The 19,638-nt window shown below is 44.3% G+C and overlaps 1 protein-coding gene across 1 annotated transcript in view; it reads right to left on the bottom strand.

The window, feature by feature from the left end:
* Positions 1–19,638, bottom strand: part of slc30a6 (solute carrier family 30 member 6) — a 43,455-nt gene that overhangs the window by 15,256 nt on the left and 8,561 nt on the right. The window contains exons 2-9 of the mRNA XM_076285437.1: positions 18,999–19,045; positions 18,118–18,204; positions 15,150–15,234; positions 7,055–7,097; positions 6,844–6,909; positions 4,361–4,441; positions 3,839–3,874; positions 2,870–2,964 (exon numbers count right to left, since the gene is read on the bottom strand). Coding sequence (XP_076141552.1) covers positions 2,870–2,964; positions 3,839–3,874; positions 4,361–4,441; positions 6,844–6,909; positions 7,055–7,097; positions 15,150–15,234; positions 18,118–18,204; positions 18,999–19,045 — 540 coding nt within the window. The remainder of the gene's footprint in view (positions 1–2,869; positions 2,965–3,838; positions 3,875–4,360; positions 4,442–6,843; positions 6,910–7,054; positions 7,098–15,149; positions 15,235–18,117; positions 18,205–18,998; positions 19,046–19,638) is intronic.

Genomic DNA, 19,638 nt, shown 5'->3' on the forward strand with positions numbered 1-19,638 from the left:
TCAGAGGCCCCAAGGGCATCACTGTCTGGAAGTCATTTTATGTAAAGACCCTGTAATGTGGGTGAACGTACTGTATTGTGTGTCTGTGCTGCACACATGCAAGCACACGTCTGCATATCAGAGGAGTAGTTAGTTACAGTAATTTCCTGTGTATTAGCCACATTGTCTATAAGCCGCAGGACAGTGTTTTATGCAAGTTAAAAGAAACAAAATCATATTAATACCATATTAACTGCCCCCATGTATTAACCTCATAGCTGAAGAAATTTTGCAAAATCAATGTGTAAGGCGCGGCTAATAGTTGGGAAATTACAGTATAGATTTAAGAAGGGTCCTGCTAAACAAGAAGGTTTTCAGTGAACTATTTAGGAGGGCAAAAGCGTAGGCCATTGTGTGTCCACTTATATGTGGATATTATACGTACATATTTGATGTGATATCCCTGCAACTGACATATGGAGATATTTGCCATCAAAACAGTTTCACTGTACTCTAACAAATATTGTACTGAACTCTATGAATTCAAAAAAATGTATGAGTTCTGAGTTGTTAGGCAAAGAGACATTATATAAGAGCTCTTCTGTCAACACATCTATATTTGACGGCATCGGCCATATTACCAGCCCAGTGGTAATCAGAAACAAGACTGTAACCCTAGAAAACACACATCTATAGAAATGACTCTGCTTATGCTTTGTCATTGTCATTCTGTTGCTCAGGAATGAATCACAATAGCAGGGGTGGGGGAATAGATGAGATCTGTGACATATGGCGTCCTCGAGGCAACTTGCTGATGTAGCCATTCATCTTCCTCAGGGCTTATTTCTCTTATTGGTTCCCCCCTTTCGGCCTTCAGGGGTGAAGAGCCCATGGCGTAGGGGACTATCATAACTTGGGGACATTTTGGTGACAGGTACCGTCACCAAACTGATACTGATGGTCTTACCTCCACACTTGAGGGGACAGGTGCCAGGGCCAGTACATGAACATGAATCTCAACTAAGGCTGTGCAATGTTGTACCACCTGTACAGTATACCATGATAATTACTCTATGTCCTCTGTGTGCTAATTTGACATGACACCATATGAACGATACTGTTGCATGACATTCTTTTTGCAGAGCTGTACACACATTTTGTTTTTTAGCACCTTTGAATAAAAATAAATGCTGATACTAATATACAATATTAACATGTTTATTGTATCCCATCATATCATAATACTGTCATTTCTTCTCAGAATATTAACTTTTTAATCATACCGCCCAACCCCTAATCTACACTCCAATCCTGCGGCCATGTCTAATCGGGCAATATGGTCATCAGTGTTGCAACTACACAGCATGGCTTTGCGAGAGTATTTCATCTTAATGTCCAAGACAAGTCAGCCACAACACCTCCCTAATCTGAGCTCGCTGCTAGAAAAGAGATTAATTATATAGGAGAACAGAGCCAATTAAAGGACCTTAAGACATGTCATGGACCAAATGGTCCCATCTGGAGATGTCAAAGCACCACTGACATCGCTCAGAGCCCTCCAGTCATAAAGACTCAGAGGAGCTGTAAACATTTACAAGTGTTTGGATTGGACAGGCCAGGCCACTGCAAACAAACACACTTGTGATAAGCCATCTATTCCTCCTCCTGTTGTGAGCCAGCCAGTCAGTTAGTTAGTCAATCCAGTCATATAACCTAGATGATGATGGGGGGTTGAATGAATGTAAGAATGCCTTCATTCTTCACCGAGGGCACAGCATAAATAGTAATAAAAAGTTATGTTAACTGTAAAAGCCTTTTTATTTATCCTAGCCAACCAGAGCTCAGAGTTAACATCAGGCTGCATGCACAGGTGCGGCTCACCTTGTTTCGCTTTCAAACAAGCCACCAGATGCCACTATACAAAAGCCACCACTGTCACTCTCTAGGAAAGAGAAGATGAGCAGTAGCTGGCGTTCAGGGACACACACCACACACACAAAAAAAGAAAATCCTGACGGGTCTTTGTAGACAGAAATTGTTCAGAAGAGGGGATTTCTCCCCCCCCCCCCCTTCTTTCGGAGGCAGCAGCAGCATCAGCAGCCTGGGATTTACATGTCTGCTGCAGACAATCAGGCCTGAGCCTCTCGGACCACTACAAGGGTGAGCATGAGGGGATTTAGTCTGGTGGATGACAACGTGCACCTGGCCTCTCCCCCTGCAGGGCTGGCCTGGCCCGGACGCCTACTGCCATCTGGGGCAATAAAGCCCTCTGCTGGCCAAATGGAGGAAGCGCGACCGAGGTGATTCCCAAGGCCCTAGGAAGACCTGAGCTCTTTTGATCCTGTGAGGGAAATTTGGTCTCTGCATTTATCCCAATCCGTGAATTAGTGAAACACACTCAGTGAACACAGTGAGGTGAAGCACACACTAATCCCGGCGCAGTGAGCGGCCTGCAACAACAGCGGCGCTCGGGGAGCAGTGAGGGGTTAGGTGCCTTGCTCAAGGGCACTTCAGCCGTGCCTACTGGTCGGGGTTCGAACAGGCAACCCTCCGGTTACAAGTCCGAAGCGCTAACCAGTAGGCCACGGCTGCCCAGTAAATGGTGAATATCAGAGAATATCAAGAGTGAGTATGAAATTTCACTATGGATAGAGAAAATGGATGTTGGAGAGACACTTCTGTTGGTGTAATACTATTCACTGCCAATGCAAGCAAAACATTATACACCATAAAAAAATATCACCATAAAGACAACCACTTGTAATATTCTAAATTCACACTCGAACTGGCTTAATATGATGCATGTCATCTAAGAATAGAACAGTTTAAAATGGTGTTGGTGGGGAACAATTTCAGACTGGTGTACACGGGTATGCAGGAGCAAGCCTACCTTCTGAGACGAACACAAAGGGCTTGTTCTTCACGGACAGCAGGGTGAGCAGGTTAAAGAAGAGAGCCACAAAGGTCCCCACCAGGAGCCGGCCCCTGCAAAGAGACAGGAGAGTCAACACCTGCGACACACTTTACTGTGTGTGTGTGTGCGTGTGTGTGTAAAACCACGACAAACACAGCTTCCTAAGTTCTGATAATGCCCGCTCTGGTTTGTGTGCTGCAAAGAGGAGGCCAAGTGGTCATGGCAGCTGCCACCGTGGCCTCATCTGTCTCCCAGACCCATCTTCCCACATCTCTCTCTCTGTCTCTCTCTCTCTTTTCTCTTTCTCTCTTTTCTCTTTCTCTCTCTGAGCAGCTGATTATCTGAAGTCACTCCAGCGTGACGGCTATAATGGCATTTCAGACACCCCTGACTCACTGGTTGCAAACACCACCTGGGGGGGGGGGGGTTGCTGAGGGAAAGTAATCGGTTTGAGGAGGGCAGCTTTAAATCCACCCTGTTTGGGGTCCATAACAAATGAAAATACATCATAAACAAGTATTAATCTGTGGTGCGGTGCTGGAAGGTGGGGAATGGTACAATGAGGGATTGCGCGGGATGATTAGCTGGAAATCCCATTTCAGGAGTTTAGCGGCTAAGTCCTAAGGATGACGACTGGACCCAGCTGCAACACTAAAGCTGTTGTTGTCGTGTGTGTCTGTGTGTGTGTTACAGCTTCATGAAACACACTATGGTGTTTGAGGCGAGTGACACTGCATATTGGATAAGTGTGTGCACAAGTTTGTGTGTGTGTATGTATATGTGTATATATATATATATATATATATATATATATATGTGTGTGTGTGTGTGTGTGTGTGTGTGTGTGTGTAAGAGAGAATGTTTTAGGTCACTGTAGAGATGCTGGCAGAGTGTGTGTGTGTGTTGAGGGGGGGGGTTATTGTGTGTTTGGTATTCTGTACTTACGTATGCACCTCTGGCTGCTCCACAAAGCGTTCCACACTGAGAGAGGAAGGGGAAAGGAGAGAACAGAGAGAAACAACAGAGAGAGTAAGAATCCGTCTTAAATTGTATTACAGCAACACATTTAAGTCCTGGGGCAGACTTCAAACTTCACCCCCAGTGCACCTGTAATACTCTTTCTACTGCATCCCAGTCTCCAACACCTTCTGTCTGTCTGTGTGTCTGTCTGTGTGTGTGTGTGTGTGTGTGTGTGTGTGTGTGTGCGTGTGTGTGTTGACCGGCAGGTAAACCCCGCTCTGGGCGTGGCAGCTAGAGGCTCTCATAAACATTCCCACAACTGTGAAATATTCATAGCCTCTGTGTACACCCAGACTCCCCTTCTCCCTCCATGCGTTCTCTCTCTCACACACACACACACACACAACTCTTTAGTTATCCCCCTGACACACACACACACACAGTCTTTCATTCCCCTGCTCTCTCTGACACACCGTTTCTTGTTCTCTCCGTCACACACACACACACCTCTCCTTCAGGATGAACAGGGCACCCAATTGTATCAGCACAGTTGAGGCGAAGACAGCCACCACCTCAAGGCGCTCAAACCTGCAAGAGACACACACACAAAAAATAAATTAACCTCACACACATTTCCAACATTTCCAAAATTCTCACAAACACCATGAAAACACTCCATAATCTTTCTCGAGCATCTTAACCTCAATAAAAACAAATCACCATGCTGATAAAATACAAATACAGAATTTACAGATAAACAGCCCATAATGCCAGGTTTCCAGTCTGGTACAAATCCTGTGTTTGGAGCCTTGTTCTGAGGTCTAATGGGATTGACCAGGTTAATGGCGGTTCAGGTTTAATCCTCAGAGCTCTGACATCCATTTGGTGCATTAACCAACCAAGCCCTTGACCGCCAGCCTGACCGCAAACAGGCCTGCCACTCTATCCTCAGTTTTCCTTCGATGGAGAGAGGACATACACACACACGTACACAATCCGCCAACACACACACGTACACAACCTGCCAACACACACACACAAAAAGTCCCCTCCCCTGTCGTCTCTGGGAACGATCAATAAAAAGTCCAGCACAGATGTCTGTGTGTGTGTGTGTGTGTGTGTGTGTGTGTGTGTGTGCACGTATGTGTGTGTGCGTATGTGTAAGGGGTGGGGGTATATTTACATGTGTGTGTGTGGGTGTACGTCTAAGCTTCTTCCTACACTGAAGCACCCCAGGTGTATTTGCGGCTCAATAACCACTTCGAATGGAGCCAAATTATTTGTTTGGCAAACAGAGCACGCCAATTCACTTTTCTACCCCGAGAAGGGCGGTGTGTGTGCATGTGTGTGTGTGTGCGTGTGTGTTTGTGGGGTACACGTACACACACACACACACACACACACACACACACACACACACACAGGGCGGGAGCGACACGGTGCAGTCTGCTTCTCTGCTCCTCGCCAAACGCACACCCACGTGTCAAAGAGGTCACCCCATGTTTACCAGCAGTCACAAAAGCCCCTCCGGCAGTACCCAAACAAGACCTAACACAAAGGCTTAAGAACGCAGCACAGAGCAGGACAGGACAGAGCTGAGCGCAGCGCAGCGTCACCCGGGCCAGGCTCAGGGCCACGCTGGGCAGGAACGTGCCTCACAGCGATATAGATCCATAAGGGGGTGTATGGTAAGGTTTTGGGGGAGGGCAAGTGTCAACTGACTGTCTGCAGTCTGCTCCCCGAAAATCATCATCATCATCATCGTCGTCGTCGTCGTCGTCCTAGGCAAGCAGGCCATCGATAGCAGACAACAATAGGGCCTTTTGTGGGATTGTTATGCGGATGCTTATTTTGCAGGGTGTATTATTCTGCGCCTGCCTGCTGCGTAGCGGGAGGGAGACAAGCAGGACGTGGGCGGCGTAGGGATCTCGGCTTCGGCACAGCACGACGCAGCTCAGGGGACGAGATAAAACCCTGCGCTAAAAACGAGCATAGTGGGCGGCCGGGCGGGCGACTGAGAGAACGCAAACGTGCAAGCAGCGGGAGGGGAGAGGAGGCTGAGGCTGCGGCTGAGCTGACCCTTTGTGCTGGCCCACTGAGCACATTAAGGCCAAGTGAAGCTGAAAAGCAGCTTTCCATGCAATAACCACGCCGCAACACCCCGGGGTCACGGGTGCCAGCCAAACACTGAGCACGGCTCGGTCCCTGAGAAAGCTACGCCATCAACACTGGGCTTGGCCCACAACAACAAAGCCCGGCCCGCTGAGCCTGATAGGGACAACACACACGTGTGCCGCGCATGCGCACCAAAACACACGCTTGTACGCTCACTGTACGAGTCCTCGGCTAGTCAGCAGGGGCGCCGGATTAGTCTGCAAATGTGGTCCTGCTGAGTTTAATATAGACTAGCGCCACAGACAGAGCCATAGTCAGGCGGCCATTGGACAATCTATGCGTTGACACCGCGCGAACACCTACGCTGACTAACGTTACCACCTACTGTAGGTCAAAATGTACTACAGGCATTAGCTGATTTTTCAATATGACAAATACACACACATACAAATACATACAAATTGTAAATATGCTGCACTTAGGTTGATAGATGCGCTACATTTACTTGCAAATATGCAAAGACAAAATAATATTACATTCATATAATAGCAAATATGCTGAAACTGAGACTTGCATAATATATAAACAGTAGAGGTCATCTTGACCTGATTTTTCTGTTAAACTTGAGGCTTGATTCGTGTTCAGATTACATTTGTGGATATCGTTTGTGCCAGAAATTGTATTAAGAAATTCCAGGTCACACTAAGCAAAGTAGTATTTGTTATGTTACGGACCACACACACACACACACGTTTTTTCTGATTAAGCCAAATTCAGATTTTTATTCAGAAATGATTGGCAAGCAAGTTCATACCTGCCATGCACAAAAAAATATGATTAGTCAGAAAAAAAAAAAGTCAGCTGGTTTTACTCACCCAAAGGAGTAGGACTGACTGGGCTTCTTCATGCTAACCCAGGAGCTTATGAGACAGGTGATCAGACTAGGGAGAACAAACGCCAGGAGGTTAAAAGTGTGCCCATTACAGAATATAGTCTCCCACACACAGTGAACGCTGTAGAAACCAGATGACTGATGTTTCAGGTGGGATTACACCCCACTAAATGTGACTCTCAATCGACACTCACCTGAAGAGATCAAAGATGGTGAGGTATGTGTACGCTGTTAAGGCTAAAATGAGAAAAAAACACAAAGGAACACATCAATCAGAATAAACCTGCACACGTAATGATAATTTAGCACTCATTAAAGTACACGTCCTACCATACTTAACACCTCACCAGTGTAGACATTAAAAAGTAAGCTTGAGGATATCACAGTATAACAACAAACAACAACAATATTGATTAACTGACAAACAAATAGATATCTGATGCTGATGTAAAGTTCATGTTTATATGTCTACCTATTTCTTCCTGGCACTAATGATTTACCAGTGAAAGATCGCACCAGCCAGGCCTTGCACCTATCACCCCTGGTGTTTTCCTGCAGTATTACCACATCCTATACAATGCCATGATGTCCAAAGCAACCATACAACAGAGATAAAGCAGATTTATGTGTATTGGCACTCCACCACAATCTTTCTAACAGAAACCGTAAGGAGAACTCCAAGTCAAAGAATGGCTGGAACATGGACAGAGCACCACACAGCTCCACCCTATCTTTTATGTCTCCACAGGGTCCTAAGGCCCAAATATTATAGCATATTGTGTGTAGATTAAGGTCACTTGTGTATTGAAGGGAATATTTTGTATTCATATTTTATGTGAATGGTTTAATGATTCAAGTCTTTATGACTTGAAGACTGTATAGTTCTTATGGTCATTTGTGATTGTGTACCCATGTGTACCCTGTGTGTGTGTCTTTGGTCTGTATGCAGTGTATCCATTGTTTATGCCTTTTGCCCATCACCAAGGTGTGAATGTTTGTAGAACAGCATGTGTCCAAGCCTCTGAAGGACTTCCCAGGAAAGGGGGTAGTTTTAATTAAAAGATAATAGAAGCTGACCAGACCTGATGAAGGCCTAATCCTCATCCTCCCTTTCTATTGCATATTCAAACTGGGTTGGACCTAGAGGTCACTCCTTCTTTGTGTGTAACTTTAAATATGGTCTCTGTTAGTCAGAGAAGTTAGAAGAGAATATTGATAATCTGGTGAAACCCATGATGGGGTGACACAAACATGTACTTTTCTCCCTTGAGGGGCACTAGGCCCCTCATTGAAAAGAATAAAGCCTGGATTCTGACCTGCATCGTCCTGATTAAGTCTCAAGAGAAATATGGTAGTAAAAAATATACTATCAGTATGTAAACAGGCCTGATCAATGGGAGATAAAAGAGGAGCAGTGCGGTGGTTGTAATCGGAGACATTCGGGCTGGGCTGGGCTGGGCTAACCTGTGGACCCTAAAAGAAACGTGCTGCTTGCCCCGCAGGGTTGAGCAAAATTCAGAATTGAATTGCGAATGACTCCTAAATTCTAATTCAATTCTTGAAATTGAACTGAATTTGAATTGAGTTAAAAAAAACACTATCTAGAATTACAATTTAAATTTAAATTAAAGGAAGTATTATTGAGGACATAAGGAAAGAAAGAATAAAGAAAGTAGAATTGAAATTCAATGAAATTCGAAAAAATCCTTGTAGTGTTTTACAATGAAGCTTCACAGTATGTCAGATACGATAAAGTAATCCAAACCACATTAATAATGGGTAACTTATAACAGTAACCAATTACATTTAAAAAGTAACCTTCCCAACACTGAATGTATGTGAGATTCAACACATTCTTTCTGTTGTGTGACTGTGTGGAATTTCTTTGAATTGAGATTAATTTAATTCCACTTCCTGTCATTCCAATTGAATTGAACGGAGGCCAATTCTAAAATTCTGAGCCTGTTGCCCCGGCTGAATATTTCACAAAGTCTGCTGGGCCACATCGGTGAAATAAACATACCCATCTGACTGATTAGTTTCGCTCTCCATGCTCAGTGAGGCCCCCGCCCCCTCCATTCCACCTCTACCCTCGATGCCCTCTCTGGCTCTCATTTACCCCCCCCAGGGACTCAAACACAGTCCCATTAAAAGGCATTAAGTGCTGGCTGGTTATTGGGAGCATAAGCAGAAAGTTACGGATGGGCTGGAAGCGGTGGAGATCTCCTCTCTTCCTGAAGGGCCGCAGAGGAGTATCACCTTTCCTGAGGTGTGTGCGTGTGTGTGTGTGTGTGTACGTGTGTGTGTGTGTGTGTGTGAGTGTGTGGGGGGACAGTCTCAGAACCGCAGGACTGTATTTTCAGGGACGAAGAGTCGTTGGGGTGGGGGGTGGGGTTTGTCTAGATTTGCAAACTGCAGCACTCCGCTGTCATTGAGTTCTGCAACACGCATCGACCGGGCTGGCTTCTCGTGTGTCTGTCGACGTGGCATATTAAATACAATAGATCGCTCCATATGTAAACTAAAAGCTTTTATTGACTGACTACACAGCAACACCTGGCGGGGGAAACGGGAGACTCAGAAAGGATGCGGCCGGGTTGAGTGGGGTGGGGGGCCAGGCTGACATGCCCCTCCTCTCTGTTGCTGACATGCGCTGTGGAGGGGGCGGGGGGTAAGATGAGACCATGCCGATGAGGCCGCCGCCCAGACTAACCCATCAACAGCATGCACACAAAGAGAGGAAAGTGTGTGTGTGCGTGTGTTAGGGGGGCTAATTGTAGCTTCATCACCAATGGATCAAGGACCAGTGCTAAGTAGGGGTCTAAATCACAGATCTATCAGGCTGTGTGCGATGGTATACATGAGAAATGCAAATGGCAATCCAGTTTTAACAGCAATCTAAAGCTAAAATAAACTAATTTAATGACATGCACTGTATGAACTTAACTCAGATAGGAAATAAAGGTTTAGTCTTATGTCGGTATTATCCAAAAGTACTTTTTAAGATGGCACTAGAAATGTTAGACACATATAAGGCTCTTCTCCTCACAAAACAAATTGTTAAACCCAAAATTAGAAACCCTGGACTCACTGATGATCCTCAGCTCCTCAGCAGAATGATAAAGGAGGAGACCCTCGCTGGTCAGTGTCAGCTCCTCAGCAGAATGATAAAGGAGGAGGGAGACCCTCGCTGGTCTGTGTAACATGAGGCCGAAGGGGAGAGCTGTGGGAACTCTACACTCTACTGCCGAGACTGCGAGATGACGAGAGGCAGAAGAACGGAACAGGTCTCCTTGTGAGAAGGACCTTCAACATCATCTGCTGCTGATGAGGAGGCGGTGGCCGGGGGAACACTGAACCCACCTCTCCCATACGCATGTCCACATTGACTGCCCATACGTTATTATCTGATTCTGATCCAACGCACAACGAACTGTAATAGTCAGATTTATGGTTTAGATGGACAATCAGCCAAACAGCTCCCATGCAGGCTGGATCTCCAGCATCAGATGGTTTTGATCAAATCGGATCCTACTGGCAAATTCGTCCAATTTAATGCTTTCACACAAGTGCAGGTTACAATTTTCTTTCATTACTGCAATATTGGCTATACTAGCAGCCATTGACCAATATGAATCACCTGATTTGCTATTGTCATTTAAAAGCTTACAGTACAAGGATCGTAGCACAATCAGCTTACCACACTATGAGGGAATGTTACTACCATGGGAAAAACAGGTGAGTGGAGAACATCTGGAAAGCAGCTAAATAAGCTAATTTCCCAAAAAGTTGGCATGTTCCTTTACGTGGTAAGAGGGTGGGGGTACAGCAAACATGAATTTACCAGGGAACAGGGGAGTTCTCTTTGAGCAATGAACTCTGCAAACATTTGTAACATTCTGATGACTATGTGGTGCAACACATATGCTGCAAAAAAAAAAAAAAATTTGAAACATCTCTATTTTGGGACAGACGCGTTTCCTTCCTGACAGTTGGTTTAGTTTGCCTTCCGCTCACATCAAACCAAAAGTGGCCCAGTGGAGCCAGGAGGAGATGAGATGTAGAGAGCAGAGTAAAGAAGAGGGGGGAGGACACAAGTGGAGTGTTTAACCCTTAAAGGTGTAGGTTTTTGAACATTCTAAGTTCCGCAACAATTGAAGGTTCTAAAATTCTATGTTGAATTCAATGAACCCAGATATTCTTTAGAACGTTCATTTCTCAACATTCCCGTCACACCGGTGTGACGCTACACCTTTAAGGGTTAAGGCCTGAAAACCCAGTCACTTGACCTCATTATGCTTGGCTTGTCTTAGCTCTACAGACTGCAATGGCTGCCTCGGCGCTGACAGCAATGTGGATGAAGATGGGCCTCAAGAGCCAAGCCCAGTTTTTAGATTCCTAGGCTGAGGCTGTGGATGTTTGCTGACTATGCCTGGTTGTGAATGACTATGCACACACTTATCAATAGAATTTGAGGCAGAGTGAGTTTGGAGAAGCAAACAATTGAATTGTTGGTGTCTCAAAAAATGGGTGGGAATCTAGATCACCCAGCAATCTAGATCGTTCTCCAATATTTCTCCTCAGTAAAAGTTATGACAAACACTTGTGATTGAAGCTACTGTATGTTTACATTTGTAAAGTAACTGATACTTATTTACATCTGGGTGTAACAAACATCAGATGAAACAAAAACAGCCAAAGTAAACAACATATACTTAAGTAATACCTAATACTTTTTGCAGATTAGATTTGAATGATCAAATATAATGTGATTAATCCAAGTCCAAAACAAGTCAGCAAACAGGTTTAAGACAAAAAAAAGCCTTCACCGACAAAAAACAAACTTATTTTTCTATATGTATTAGTGTTCCGGTACACTTTGACGGACACTGAAATTGTCTGAAATGATGTGAAATTACATTCAACTTTCAGGAAACACCAGTTGTTCTGTTCAAAATTCGTACTTGCATATTATGGCATTGTAGACTAAATGGGCTTGTTTGGTATTTGCATACAGCAAAAAGCAATGAGATATTAGGATAAGCAATGGGTTATCCTTAGTTTGAGGATATTACAAAAAATATCCAGGATACCAGAGGATTTTCATGGGAAAAGTGACCAGACACGAAGCCAGATACTGATGAGCATAAAGTTCAGAGCAGTGTTTTGAGCAGAGCACTGTGCTGTGACTGGTGGTGGGGGTAGGATTTTGTATCGATCGGTCTGAAAGAATTGTTGACAAAAGAGGAATGTGCAGATCGGATAAAGGCGCGGACATTCTCAACACCGCGCAACCCAATCCCATCTTCCGCTGCAGAATTTGATCCGCACAGGCACAGGCTGACGGGAGGCAAACAGTGTCCTGTGGACTCATCTGTTTCACATCTTACACAGGCTGCGGAGAGGTGCATTAGGCTCTGTTACACAAACACACAGCACACCGCACACCTTCAAAATAGAAGGAAACAAAAATACACAACCTCGCGGCGGCCACAGACGGGCTGAGGGATGGAAACTAAGCAAGAGAAAGCATAGACGATTTCTTTAAGTAAACAAACAGAGATGTGTATATATATTCTATGTATTTAGTGTGCATAAAGTATATATATTTAAATATATGATACTGTATGTATGATGTATAGTAAACATAAATTATAAACATTAGCCAGGTTAAAACATGTATGTGCAGTGATAACCGTCTTCCAAAGCCCTGGAGAGCGAGGCAGAGAAGAGAGAGTGAGAGAGCGCACAGAAGAGAAGAGGAGGTGGGCTTTGTGCAGATTCGCTGAGTTGGAAACCTCCCCTGACAGCGAGCTTAGAGTGTGCCTGTGTGTGTGTGTGCGTGCATGTGTCTGTGTGTGTGTTGGGATGCTTCCCCCTCCCCTCCTCCTCTGTTGCTGCTAATGATCATCGCTAACATCGAAGAGCCCTTCCAGTGAACTTTACGGTTCAGCCCAAGGTCAACTGCCTTTGTTTCCAGCGCCACACATAAATAAATAAATCTAAAAAAGCATGGCATGCATTAAAAGTAGTGGTTGTAACCTATGCAGTCATCTTGCTCATCGTGCTCAGGCTTTTCTTACTCTACAGCCCCTGAAGGTTCTCTTCTGTGGAACACCTCAGGGTAAGCCACCGTAATTTTTAGCATTTACAGGGAAAGACATAGACACAGCTCAATAACTGAGTGGGGGTTTGATGAAAGTGTTATTATTGTTGTTGTTGTTGTTGTCGTCATTTCCCTTCCTGCTTTAGACATGGGCTTCCAGATATGTCCTTATCTAGCAAATCAAACCAGACATGTGATGTTAGCCACCCACCCACCACCTCAGCGCCCCCAATTCTCCACCACCCCAAAAATGTGAGTCCTTAGGGAATTTGTTTGCTTGTCAGTTTGTTGATGTGCCTGCGCCCTGCAGTGGACGGCACGTTGTATTCAGCACTGTTTGCTGTTGTCTGGGGGAGGATAAAAGTGTGACTGAGTGTATGTGTGTGTGTATGTGTGTGTGTGTGTGTGTCGAGAGGGGCGGTTGATCACTGCAGGCATTTGCAGTTGAACCAAATGAGCCAGAAGCCCGATGTGCAGCCCAGCACATCAGGCCCTTTTGCGCACTGACTGGAAAACTTCCAGAGATGTGGAAGAGATCTAATTTACCCCCGTCGCCACACAGACGCACTAATAACACTGTGCTATTGAAAACAACGCATTCACCAGCTACAGGACGTCAGTAAAAAGCCAAATGACGGTAGAAAGCATGGAATGCGTGGCATGAGGCACTTGCATTGTGAAGAAATTACACCAAAACAGGTCTGCCATATTAGCAAAATTTGAGCCAGAATCTGTGAAGTAAGCACTTCTTGGACCCCGAGTAACAGTATAAGACAGAACAGATATTAAAACAGAAAATCAGCCCGGTCCAGGACTGAATCCATCCATTCAATCTGTCCAGTAAATCCATTTTTAGCTCCTTCTGGTGGCCTCATTTTGTTTTTGTCACTGATACAGCTCTGCTGCACCACCTCTAAATATGTCCCCTTCTGAAACAGTCCCATTCTGCTCAAAATTCACCAACAGTATTGCAGAAGCAAAAAATTATGACTTAACAAAGGCATACGCATTGTGTTCAACACTCAACCACATCTAAACTGGCAACATGTTCACAGGCAACTCAACAACAGTAGAACTGGGCCTACTATTAAGTATTATTACTAATGATGTCCATATACTGTACTTCTGAGACGTCTGAGAAGATTTTAAAAAATACTTTTAAAAGACTTAAGTCTAACACCTTCTCACATCTAAAGACGAGTCATAGATTTTAGTCACAGACTATGATTTTGCAAAGACTGAGAATCCCGTTGGGTCAGTATTTACCAGACATTTGAATAATTTCCCATCATGCACCAGATCAACAGGAACTCAATGAGGCTTTGAGATTTTCATAAAGCGTTTAGAGTTATCCGTTCACCTTGTATATAACTACTTACTTCTCCTTACTGAGTCATGATTTTCAAATGTTTACGGCTATTGTTTATAACGATTTGCTATTGTTATTCTGTAAAAATCCCCACACCCCACATAATATGGCTGAGCCTTGAGGGCTCTGCTGATTATGGCAGCAGGAGGCTGTGGCTAGCAGCAGATACAACCTCCTCCTGACTGGAAAGCAGGAAAGACAATCTCTCCCCCGCCGGCTTAAATATTAGTACTGATTCATTTCTGTGTGGATAAACACCACATGGGAAGTGTACCAACAGTTTCCTGTGCCGGCCGGGGATCTTTTTGTCCTGCACCTGCGTCGCTGGGCTCAGTGGCGCTGTTTATCTGCACTAGGTATCGACGTCGGGATCGCGTGTCGCCTCTCTGCAGCTCAATACGCCACCGATGTCTCCTTCCTGGCCGCAATGCCACACAGCAGGGGGGCTGGTTTTGCAGTGTTGCTGCGCTGCCCTTTCGCCGCAGTTTCTGAAGTGCTGACTACATTTCCAAGGATGAGCACTGAGGCTTTGGTCACCTTATTTTTCTCTGAGCATGGTTGTTACTAAGTTCTTTGAATGCCTGTACTAGAAATTGTGCACTTTTCGTGTTTATGTATAAGGGTGCCCTGTGGCAGACCACTCTGGCCAAAAAGTTGGCATTTTCTTAGCCATGAAAATCTGTTGGTCTATTTCAGTTATGCGTCATGTACCTACATTGAATGAGTGCTCTCAACTTCCAACATCCGTCTATCTATGGAGAATCCTACACACAACCTGCTTATCTTAGGATCCTCTGGCGTCTTGTCTACTTACCCATACTGTTGGTCGAGCTGCACCACATGAGCAGCCAGGCAGTGCAGAGCACGTTAAGCACGCCAAAGAGCAGGATCCGCCAGGACTGAAAGAGACACAACAACACAAATATACTCCTGTTACTAAAGCCCAGCTAAGAAAACATCGACATTTAACATCTGACAGTGATGTTTACATAGTAAGAACTAATTGTATACATGTGGACTACGCTTCACCATCAGAGCTACTGTCTGTAAAAAACATCTCAATCAGTCAGAATCCAAGATGTGTTTGAGAGAATCACCTCTGAAGTCCCAAAATACAGAAAAGGGACAGCCATGCTTGCTACTTTGTTTGACGTTTTTTTTTTTTGCCGTTCCTTTCTTTTGAGCATGTAACAGTACCCTAACCATTTTTTTTTGCCCAAAATGAAAAAAAAAAGATGTGCTTCTCTATTTTTTTTATTGGGTAATCTGTGTCCCAACGACGGTCAAAACATACATGGGTAATTCTACAATGGCTTCGAACGCAGCTCAGCCAATCACAATCAAAGAACGGAACTATCCGTTTTAGAGTGTAGAATTGGCAACAAATGTAGCTCTGCGCCTTTCTAAAACGGAACCATACACCAAACCCCCCCCCCCCCGGCTTTGTCGCAACGTGTCAGCAGGACATTTTCTGCTGCTTGTCTGAGGGCGATTATTTGATCTGGGCGTAACACTAAACGACCTCTTCCTCCATCCTGACTGCACTGCACCTGAAAGCGGACAATAAAAGAAGGTGAAGACGAAGACGCCACCAACAGCGGCAACGGGCAGGCGGAGGGCGTGCTCGCGTCGCGGGGGAACTTCAGCTGTCGCCTCGCATCGATGTCTGCAGCACGCCGGGCACTGCTGTGAAATCTACAATTACTGCGGTGCACTGTGTTATGACAAGGCCTGGGCGTCCACTGACAAAGCCCAGCCAGATATAAAAGATGGAGGACAGTGGAGGCTTGTGTGGAGCCTGTGGCGGAGTCTGTCTGCACTGTGTGTGTGTGTGTGTGTGTGTGTGTGTGTGTGTGTGTGTGCAAACAACAAGACAGCATCACAACCAACATCCACCCCCCTCTCTCTAATACGGAGACAGGAGTCAACACACTGCCCCCTAGCGTACAGACAAAGTAACTGTAACCACCATGTGGCATCATAGAGGGCTATGCTGTTATAAAGTTGTACATACACAGCCAGTGAGCTGCAGACCACCCCCTTCCTTTCTAGGATACCTCCCTCTTAACTACTTATGTCTGTGAGCCCTCCTTGATCTAAAAGCAGCTGAACTTCTCCCAATATCTCCTGGTATCTAGAATACCAACACACAAAAGACCACCCGGTCAAAGTGGAATGAACTTGGCCTGCCTTGACCTCAGCACTGCTCTGAACAAACATACCTGCAGACAGAGGGATTAGAGTGGCCTTAAGTGACCACTATACACTGCATGTTACACTGTTATCATAATATGACTATTTTGGATGCTGATTTGAGTGACATTCTTATTTTTTCCCCAATTCTCAGATAGATAGATAGATAGATAGATAGATACTTTATTGATCCCCAAGGGGAAATTCAAGGTGTCAGTAGCATACAGACATCACACACAACATGCACTTACCGGAGAGGTCATTGCAAGAGAAAAGTTAGATCTAACATTTTTAAGCTGTCTATAGGGTGGCACAAAGAGTAAAATTGGGCTTGCACCTCATGCTTCTAAGAGGGTCACAAATATTGGTGTTTTTCCAGGTAAACCCGTATTTAGGCTTATCGTTGTGTGCGTATGACACATGAATGACACTAGAGTATATAGACTGCTTCCACAAAAATCATGCTCGTGTCTGAAAACAACCTAGTCAGAGAAGTTGCTAAAATGGTTTGCTGCAACTTAAATTAAATTGGGATAGGAGTACTCTGAAGCAAAATTCTCATAGATGTACACTAAATTTGGAGGTATAACCTTGCAGACCTTCCTTTGTAGACGTACACAACTTCAGAGAATAAAGAAAATGTACATCTGATCACAATATTATACATCTGATATCTCTCACTATAATCACTATCTGTCAGACACAGTGGCTGTGGCAGTAATGGCACAGTTTAAATCTGCCGGAGCAGATATACCTTGTAAATCAGATCTGTACATCTATGAGAGAATTACAAAAACAACAATGTCCTGAGCAAATCTTCAAATTATAAGTGTGTGCCCCGATCTGTGAATCAATGGCAGTAAACACCTCTTCCTCCTGATGGATTTGCAGTTTTGCCAATAAGCATTAAAGTATGGATATTTGAGAGAGGTTTACCCCACAAATACATACATACAAATCAAAAGAATTCAGTCGGCTGCTCTCCTGGAACTTGTGTTTGCTTGCTAATCCAATTTTTCTTTGTTTGATAAAGCAGGGATCCTAGTGCAGGGTAAAAGTGGATTACAATCATCTTTAAAAAAAAAAAAACACTCTCTGCCCATCTGAAATACCTAATCGCTCATCTTCGCTGCCATCGCAGCCATCGTCCAGGACAACCCCATTATGAAAAGGTCAGATTAAGGGTAACCACTGCCTATTGGGTGGACGGGATTGAGGTAGCCCGGATAAAGAGTGATTTAACCACAGATTCACAGAAGACCTCTAGGGAACACTTCTTCTGTGATGGATTAATGTTAGCAAGTTTGTTTTGGTGAAGGCTTCTGTGTGCAGGATGAAGAGCTTAATGTGTCATACAACAACAACCAAGCTATGATTTTGTCAAACGAGCAACTGAAGACCAAAACAACACTTTCTGGTTAAAGGGTGCTTATATGTGTGGCCTATGGAATGTGTGAGTGTATGCGTGTATGCGTGTGTGTGTGTGTGTGTGTGTGTGTGTGTGTGTGTGTGTGTGTGTGTGTGTGTGTGTGTGTGTGTGTGTGTGGGGGGGATCTGGAGGGATAATCCCACACCATAACAATACTCACTCGTCTGTCAGAGGCAACCAAACGGAACTCCTGCTTCAACTTTCCAAAAATCGACCTATGCGTCTTCCGGAAGGGATGGATAGTTCCCTGCAGGAAGGCACAGGGCACAGAGATGACATCCCATAGAGCCAAAGATATAACTTCATATTTCAACTTGACAAGGCACCTTCAAATTAAATGTATGTTGTATATTTAGAGCAAATATTTATATACTTTTGTAAACAGCTAACAAAGAATCAACAATATAGTCATAGTGAATACAAATAATAGCTGGTAACACAGGACAGTGCTTCCATCTACTGGCTATTTGTCATTAACATTAGGCTGACACTGTCTGCATGCAACAGTTTCCAGGATTCAGTTACACAACAGTTTTGCGATGAAAAACAGCATTTAAAGTTATATATATTTATACAGCCATATATATTTATACAGCTTTTCTCTAAAATGCATATGCAACTTCACAACCTTCTTATATGTATTTGTTGTGTGTGTGTGCACACACAAATAAAAATATTTAGTGCAGACACACTGGGAGAAGTAGGCCTACATTTATGACAACAGACAGCATCAAAGACCAAATTAAATACATATAGATGCCTACTTCACCTTGTGTGAATATCTAAGGTATGATGTATATGCTTGTGTGCTAGCTTGAAACATACATTTGTAATCATTAAACATTTTTCATTGTTACTTGCCCTTTACAGTCCTTACTGTAACATCCCTGAACAACTGACAGAATGTCTACAAAAAGGCTTGGAACATTAAATGTAGATATTAAGCCTTATCAAGGTAAAACTTAAATGAATTAAGGCTAAATGAATCCATGGAATGCATTCGTAGAGGTTCCCAAAAAAATCTTTCACTTTGAAACTTACCAGAATGTATGTGTCATTCTCTTGCTTTTTCCTGTGCATTGGAATATCTGCAAACATAAATGAAAGAGGTCAAATTCAACACGTTGCCCTAGGCTCCAAACTCAGCACAGTGATGCCTTCTTTGCGATCTCTGGTGATTTCAACCACATTACACTGGATTCCACCCTCACAAACTTTTACCAGTTTGTTGACTGCCCAACTAGGAAAAACAGGACAATAGACCTCATGTATGCAAACGTGAGGGATGCTTACAGTGGCACCCCCCTTCCCGCACTGGGGAAGTCGGACCATAACCTCATTCATCTTCAGCCAATGTACAAGCCAAAAGTTCAGAGGCTACTAGTTGCCACGCGCACCTTCAGGAAGTGGACACCAGAAGCGGATGAGGCTTTGAGAGACTGCTTTGAGTCCACTGACTGGAGTGTGCTACTGAATGGAGAGGACTTAAAGGAGGTCACACATTGCACTACTGACTATATGAAGTTCTGTATGGACATTGTTGTTCCCACAAGGACTGTACGCTGCTATTCAAATAACAAGCCTTGGATAACCAGTAATGTCAAGACCCTTCTCAATAGGAAAAAGATGGCGTTTAAAGAGGGGGACATGGCAGAGCTGAGGCGAGTACAGGGGAAACTCA

The sequence above is a fragment of the Alosa pseudoharengus genome, unplaced genomic scaffold (genome assembly GCF_046254945.1).
Source record: "Alosa pseudoharengus isolate Yale_2024_CS ecotype anadromous, Long Island Sound unplaced genomic scaffold, YU_APseudo_1.1 YU_APseudo_1.1_scf_15, whole genome shotgun sequence".
Classification (NCBI taxonomy): domain Eukaryota; kingdom Metazoa; phylum Chordata; class Actinopteri; order Clupeiformes; family Clupeidae; genus Alosa; species Alosa pseudoharengus.